Here is a 7,082-nt window from a genome sequence, read left to right on the forward strand (position 1 = left end):
CCATATCTTGTAGATTTTCTAGTTTATTTGTGTAGAAGTGTTTATAGTATTCTCTGATGGTAGTTTGTGTTTCTGTGGGGTCGGTGGTGATATCCCCTTTATCATTTTTTATTGCATCTATTTGATTCTTCTCTCTTTTCTTCTTTATTAGTCTTGCTAGCGGTCAGTCAATTTTGTTGATCTTTTCAAAAAACCAACTTCTGGATTCATTGATTTTTTGGAGGGTTTTTTGTGTCTCTATCTCCTTCAGTTCTGCTCTGATCTTAGTTATTTCTTGACTTCTGCTAGCTTTTGAATGTGTTTGCTCTTGCTTCTCCAGTTCTTTTCATTGTGATGTTAGAGTGTCCATTTCAGATCTTTCCAGCTTTCTCTTGTGGGCATTTAGTGCTGTAAATTTCCCTCTACACACTGCTTTAAATGTGTCCCAGAGATTCTGGTATGTTGTATCTTTGTTCTCATTGGTTTCAAAGAACATCTTTATTTCTGCCTTCATTTCATTATGTACCCAGTAGTCATTCAGGAGCAGGTTGTTCAGTTTCCATGTAGTTGAGCGGTTTTGAGTGAGTTTCTTAGTCCTGAGTTCTAGTTTAATTGCACTGTGGTCTGAGAGACAGTTTATTATAATTTCTATTCTTTTACATTTGCCGAGTAGTGGTTTACTTCCAACTATGTGGTCACTTTTGGAATAAGTGCGATGTGGTGCTGAGAAGAATGTATATTCTGTTGATTTGGGGTGGAGAGTTCTCTAGATGTCTATTAGGTCCGCTTGGTGCAGAGTTGAGTTCAATTCCTGGATATCCTTGTTAACTTTCTGTCTCGTTGATCTATCTAATGTTGACAGTGGGGTGTTAAAGTCTCCCATTATTCTTGTATGGGAGTCTAAGTTTCTTTGTAAGTCTCCAAGGACTTGCTTTATGAATCTAGGTGCTCCTGTATTGGGTGCATATATATTTAGGATAGTTAGCTCTTCTTGTTGAATTCATCCCTTTACCATTATGTAATGGCCTTCTTTGTGTCTTTTGATCTTTGATGGTTTAAAGTCTGTTTTATCAGAGACCAGGATTGCAACCCCTGCTTTTTTTTTTTTTTCCATTTGCTTGGTAGATCTTCCTCCATCCCTTTATTTTGAGCCTATGTATGTCTCTGCATGTGAGAATGGTCTCCTGAATACAGCAAACTGATGGGTCTTGACTCTTTTTCCAGTTTACCAGTCTGTGTCTTTTAATTGGACCATTTAGTCCATTTACATTTAAGGTTAATATTGTTATGCGTGAACTTGATCCTGTCATTATGATATTAGCTGGTTATTTTGCTCGCTAGGTGGTGCAGTTTCTTCCTAACATCAATGGACTTTACATTTTGACATGTTTTTGCAATGGCTGGTACCTGTTGTTCCTTTCCATGTTTAGTGCTTCCTTCAGGATCTCTTGTAGGGTAGGCCTGGTGGTGACAAAATCTCTAAGCATTTGCTTGTTTGTAAAGGATTTTATTTCTCCTTCACTGATGAAACTTAGTTTGACTGGATATGAAATTCTGGGTTGAAAATTCTTTTCTTTAAGAATGTTGAATATTGGCCCCCACTCTATTCTGGCTTGGAGAGTTTCTGCTGGGAGCTGGAGGCTGCAACTGTTCCTATTCAGCCATCTTGGGCATGCTCCCAGATTCAACAACTCAGAAACAACATTTTTTATTATTTGATTTTATCTTTTTTTGAGACAGAGTCTTGCTCTGTTGCCCAGCCTGGAGTGCAGTGGCATGATCACGGCTCACTACAACCTCTGCCTCCCTGGTTGAAGTGATTCTCATACTTTAGCCTCCCAAGTAGCTGGAACTACAGGCTTGTGCCACCACACCAGGCTAATTTTTATATTTTTAGTAGAGACAGGGTTTCACCATGTTAGCCAGGCTGGTCTCGAACTCCTGACCTCAAGTGATCCGCCCTCCTTCACCTCCCAGAGTTCTGGGATTACAGGCATGAGCCACTGCACCTGGCCTGGAAAGTAACAAAAGAATGTCTTTTGCAGCAATTTGGGTGGAGCTGGAAGTCACTCTTCTAAGTGAAGTAATATGGGAGTGGAAAACCAAAAACTGTATGTTCTCACTTGTAAGTGGGAGCTAAGCTATGAGTATGCAAAGGCATACAGTGTAGTAGAATGAACTTTAGAGACTCAGAAGGGGAATGATGGGAGGGGGCTAGGGATAAAAAACTACACCTTAGGTCCAATGTATACTACTTGGGTGACAGGTGCACTAAAATCTCAGAATTCACCACTATTTAATTCATTGATGTAACAAAAGGCCACTTGTACTCCAAGTGATTCTTGTGCTTCAGCCTCCCAGTAGCTGGAATTACAGGCACACATCACCATGCCTGGCTAATTTTTGTATTTTTATTTGGTTGGTGCAAAAGTAATTGCACTTTTTGCTGTTGTCTTTAGTAGCAAAAACCACAATTACTTTTGCATCAATGTAATAGTAGAGATGGGGTTTCCCTGTGTTGGCCAGGCTGTTCTTGAACTCCTGACCTCATGTGATCTGCCTGCCTCAGCCTCCCAAAGAGCTGGGATTAAAGGTGTGAGCCACTGATCCCAGCTGAAATAAAAAAATTAAAAAATTATATTTTACTGTTTTGAATTTTATTTAAAACTCTTTGCAAGATATGATGCTGGAAGACTACCTCTTTAGAGTTGTAATCTATAAATCCACAAGCTCTGGCGACTTTAAAGACAGGCAATGGAAGAGTGAGTGCTCAAATGTAGCAGATTGGCTCTTACTCATTTTCATAATCTGCTCACCCTAGCAATGGTGTAATATTATTCTGAGAATGTTAGGCAGCTAAAGCTGTTTCTTTTAATTCTTGTCCACATTGGTGACATGAGGAATAAAACTCACCATTTCATATATTTAGATACTGAATATTCTGGTAGCTCAGCACCAGACTCTGTGAAGTCATTCCTTTTGTTTATCTGTGATTTGGATTACATTCCAACTATGAATTAACATAAAGCCAGACTAGATGAACAGTTTTAGAAGAATATGACTTGCTTTTTGTTTTTGACGAGCTCATTTAGAAGGTGATACATTCTTTTCCATATTCATTTCCAAATGCTTATATAAGGATTGCTGAGTGACGTCTTGCCTAGTGATCTTAAACACTAACTTACACAAAGTACCTTGCTTCCTTGTCTCAGCATGTTAATACATCCCCTTTCCCCCATAGATATCTAGGGCAATGAAGTTGATGCTAGCCCAGTTCTTATAACCTGCTGCCAAGTATTTTGATGGCATTATCTGAAGTGTAGGTAAGACCTTTGCTGACCCAGCTACCTAGCACGCAACTGGATGTGTGAAGAGTAGGAATATACTGGCCTTGTGTGGATGGATTTCGAGTACAATGGCCAACATTTTTACAGTCCCAGCTATATTAAACCAACCAATTTAATACCTTCTTTCTAGTTAAGCTCCAGTTCCTTGAAAAAGATATTGTTTATAATTATCATATAGCTATATTAGATATCATTTATTAAACACAATAAATACTGGCTGTTTTTAAATGTTTTACATCTATTTTCTCACTGAATGCTCAAAACTATAAGATAGACACTATTATTGTAAACATTTTAGAGTTGACAGAGGTGAACCTTAGAGAGATCAAGTAACTATCACCAGGTAACTTTGGCAGAAAGTTGAAAAGCTGGGATTTGAAATAAGGCCTATGTTTTAAGCCACTCTATGACATTGCTCCACTGTACCATTGGTTTTGGTAGATGGATGTAGGGGAACTTAATGATTTAGATGTGGCTATTCAAGAACACTTGTTGTTCTTGTAGTTAATTAAATTTGGAATATAGTGAATATTATCACTAACCTCTAGCTAGCAACCAAAGAAAACAAGATATTAAAGATAGCAACAGCTTTACATAGAATACTTTTTTCAAAAATATTATACATTCTCCAATATTTTCTGTGGCTCTGAGAATTTGCTGTCATAATCAGTTCAATCTAGCTTGTTCCTTAAATGCTTGAGAAGTACCTCATTCTACTCAACACATTGCCATATATAAAGCATGTGACAATACCAGATTATGTTCCACTTCTACCTCAAATAGTAACAAAACTCCTGCAATTTGTTAAGATATTATTAAACTGTGTACAGGTGCTCAGATTAAAAAAAAAGTCCCTTCTTCCATTGAAGTTGGACACTACCACTACCTATTCAAATTCAAGTTGTCATGGCCTCGAATCCATGTGTAAAGTTTTTGGTAGGATAGTCTATTTCTAGTTGTTTTTTCAAGACTCATAATTTGGAACATTCTAGATATAAAATTGCATTGACACTTTATATTCTTTTTCACTTTATAAAAAGGTCATCCATGGTTTATGTTAAAAACAAAAGCAAAAATTTGGAGGAAAGTTAAAGAAGTAGAGCCAGATAACAGAATTTTCTTTTCTAATATCTAATAAAGTGAAACAAAAAGATGAAAATAAAATCACAATAGGAAGGAAAAGATCACCAGAAACTATCAATAGGAGAGAAAACAGATCTCATGCCATTAACTTAAAACATGTCACCTAAGAAAAGAAACAAAAGATTTTGTCTAGGAGAATGAAAGTCTTCTAAACTTGCCTCTAGAAACCTGTTTTAACCATAAACTAGAAAATGGACATGTAAGTTGACAAAAATCTTAAGAATTTTCTCCTCATTTGGAGAAAAGTAGACTAAATGTATATTTTTTTCTTTTATTTTCCTCTTATGACAGGATGGAAGTTGCAATGGTTACACTTGAAATATAAATGAAAAAAGGGAGAAGAATCAAAATTATTTACTCCTAGATGGAAACATAGTCTTCAGGGCTCCATGCTGAAGAACAATGCTGATAATACATTCTCCTCAAAACATTCTGAAAATTTTTCTTGACTCATGAAAGCCAACTAACTCAGTAGTTGTAATTACATACTTTTATGATCTGGTTTCCTTTTTCACTCTAAATTCTTATCCTCCTAATCTTCTAAATAAGCAGTATGTTTTGCTTCTTAAATTTCAAACAATTTATGGAAAACAGAACTAATTCTTTCTAGCTGTTCCTTTTTGGATCCCCATTCACTCTTCTCTAATAACAATTAAAATGTCATTTTGTTTTTTGTAAATTTACTACATAAATTTACCATTTATATATCTTTCCTTCATTCTAGACTGTAATTAAGACATATACTTTTCCTATTTTTATCTTCAAGGGCCAATTTAGCACTGGAAATACAGACATTCAGTGCATATTTGTTAAGTGAAAATACATTTTTTATTGAAGTGTAATCTCCTTTTTTAACATTTCACCATCTTTTTGACCGAGTCCTTGAATGCTTGTTTCACTTGCTGATTTCTTAAAGTATATATGAAGGGATTCAACAGGGGAGTAACTGAAGTAATGAGTACAGCTATTCCTTTGTTGAAAGCACCTCCTTCTTTTGCAGAAGGATTAATGTACATAAACATGCAGCTGCCATAAGAGAGGGAAATGACAATCATGTGGGAGGAACAAGTGGAAAAGGCCTTTGTCCTTTGCTGGGCAGAAGGGATCCTCAGAATAGTCCTGATAATGTACATGTAAGAAAGTGTCACCAGCCCCAGAGTAACCACAAGAGTCACAACAGCCAGGAGGATGACCATTAGTTCTAGGAGTCTTGTGTCTGAGCAGGCAAGCTCCATGAGAGGCCCATAGTCACAGTAATAGTGATTCAGAATGTTGGAGACACAGAAATCTACCTGGCTCATGAGGATGATTGGTGGTAAGATTGCTAGGAATCCCCCCAGCCAGGAGCAGAACACTAGCTGTATGCAGACTCTGCTGCTCATAATAGTCATGTAATGCAAGGGTTTGCAGATGGCCACATAACGATCATAGGACATGGAGGCCAGGAGGTAAAACTCAGTAGCTCCAAGAAATATGGCAAAAAAATACTGAGTCAAACAACCAGCAAAGCTGATAACTTTATTTCCTGTTGTCATGCTGGTCAGAAATCTGGGAATAAAAATGGACGTGAAGGAAATTTCTAAGAAGGAGAAATTCCTGAGGAAGAAATACATGGGGGTCTGGAGGTGGGGGTCTAGTAAGGTGAGTGTGATAATAGTCAGATTTCCTAGGACACTTAGCATGTAGGTGAGGAACAGAAAGATGAATATCATCACTTGGAGTTCAGGTTGATTTGTAAGGCCCAGCAGAATAAACTCACCAAACATGGTTCTGTTTTTCATTGTTGACCTTCAGAAAACCTAAAGGCAAAAGGTGAGAATGATGAAAATTGAAGAGTTTCTTAGAGTAGGAGAGATAAAACTTATTTTAACGAACAGAATCAGGTCATACATTGTTCACCATCCAGATGGCCCAAACCAGTGTCCCATTGGGCTGCACTTGGCTTCATGTAAGCCCCATATCTTTTGTGTAAGTGACCTTTTTCATTTCTCAAGTTGACCTGTTCCTGGGCACTTAAAGAAATTTATTATAGAATAACTACTCATGATTTTTTTCCCCAGAAAAATAGAAGTTTTTGAACCTGTTGTTTCCTTTCAAATGTTTATAAAATCTTCACATGTAAAGTACTTTCTCTTGACTGTATTATAAGTTCTCCTACTTCTGTGCTTTTGGCACACATCTCTCTACCTCATTCTGTTTTCTGTGCTTTCCTGTTTCTTTCTTTCCTTTCTCTGCACTATTTGATGCTTAAATAGATATCTGCTATAGATCCTTATCTCCATTACTGTTCAAATCTCTGACATCCTTGTTTCAGAAACAAGTAGGAATTTCCTTACACAGGCAATGCTGAAGATCATCTCATTTCATATTGTGAGCCTTTTCCTCTACATGAACAAGGCTCAAGCATCAATAAGTCATGTTGTTTAACATTTTATTATATGTTTCTCTGCCACATTCAGAGTCTTCCAGGCACTGATTTGAGATATGTCTCTGAGAAGAGAAATTTTGAGAGCTCTGTAAGCAGCACCACAGAATGGATTTTGCTCAGTCTTAGAGTCCTCAAAGGCAACTAAGGATGACAGTTTATCATGACCCAGACTCTCCTGTTTTCTA

The 7,082-nt window shown here is 37.1% G+C and overlaps 1 protein-coding gene across 1 annotated transcript; it reads right to left on the bottom strand.

Moving 5' to 3' along the window:
- Window positions 1-5,233: 5,233 nt before the first annotated feature.
- LOC104673722 (olfactory receptor 6C4) lies at window positions 5,234-6,272 on the bottom strand. Its single transcript, XM_010377859.2, has one exon. The coding sequence runs from the start codon at window positions 6,248-6,250 to the stop codon at window positions 5,321-5,323; it is 930 nt and encodes a 309-aa protein (XP_010376161.1). The 5' UTR covers window positions 6,251-6,272; the 3' UTR covers window positions 5,234-5,320.
- Between the last annotated feature and the right edge of the window lie 810 nt (window positions 6,273-7,082).

Source organism: Rhinopithecus roxellana, chromosome 10 (assembly GCF_007565055.1).
Source record: "Rhinopithecus roxellana isolate Shanxi Qingling chromosome 10, ASM756505v1, whole genome shotgun sequence".
Classification (NCBI taxonomy): domain Eukaryota; kingdom Metazoa; phylum Chordata; class Mammalia; order Primates; family Cercopithecidae; genus Rhinopithecus; species Rhinopithecus roxellana.

Excerpts from the sequence above, each read along its gene's own strand:
- LOC104673722 (XM_010377859.2), bottom strand. The coding sequence starts at position 6,250 with ATGAAAAACAGAACCATGTTTGGTGAGTTTATTCTGCTGGGCCTTACA.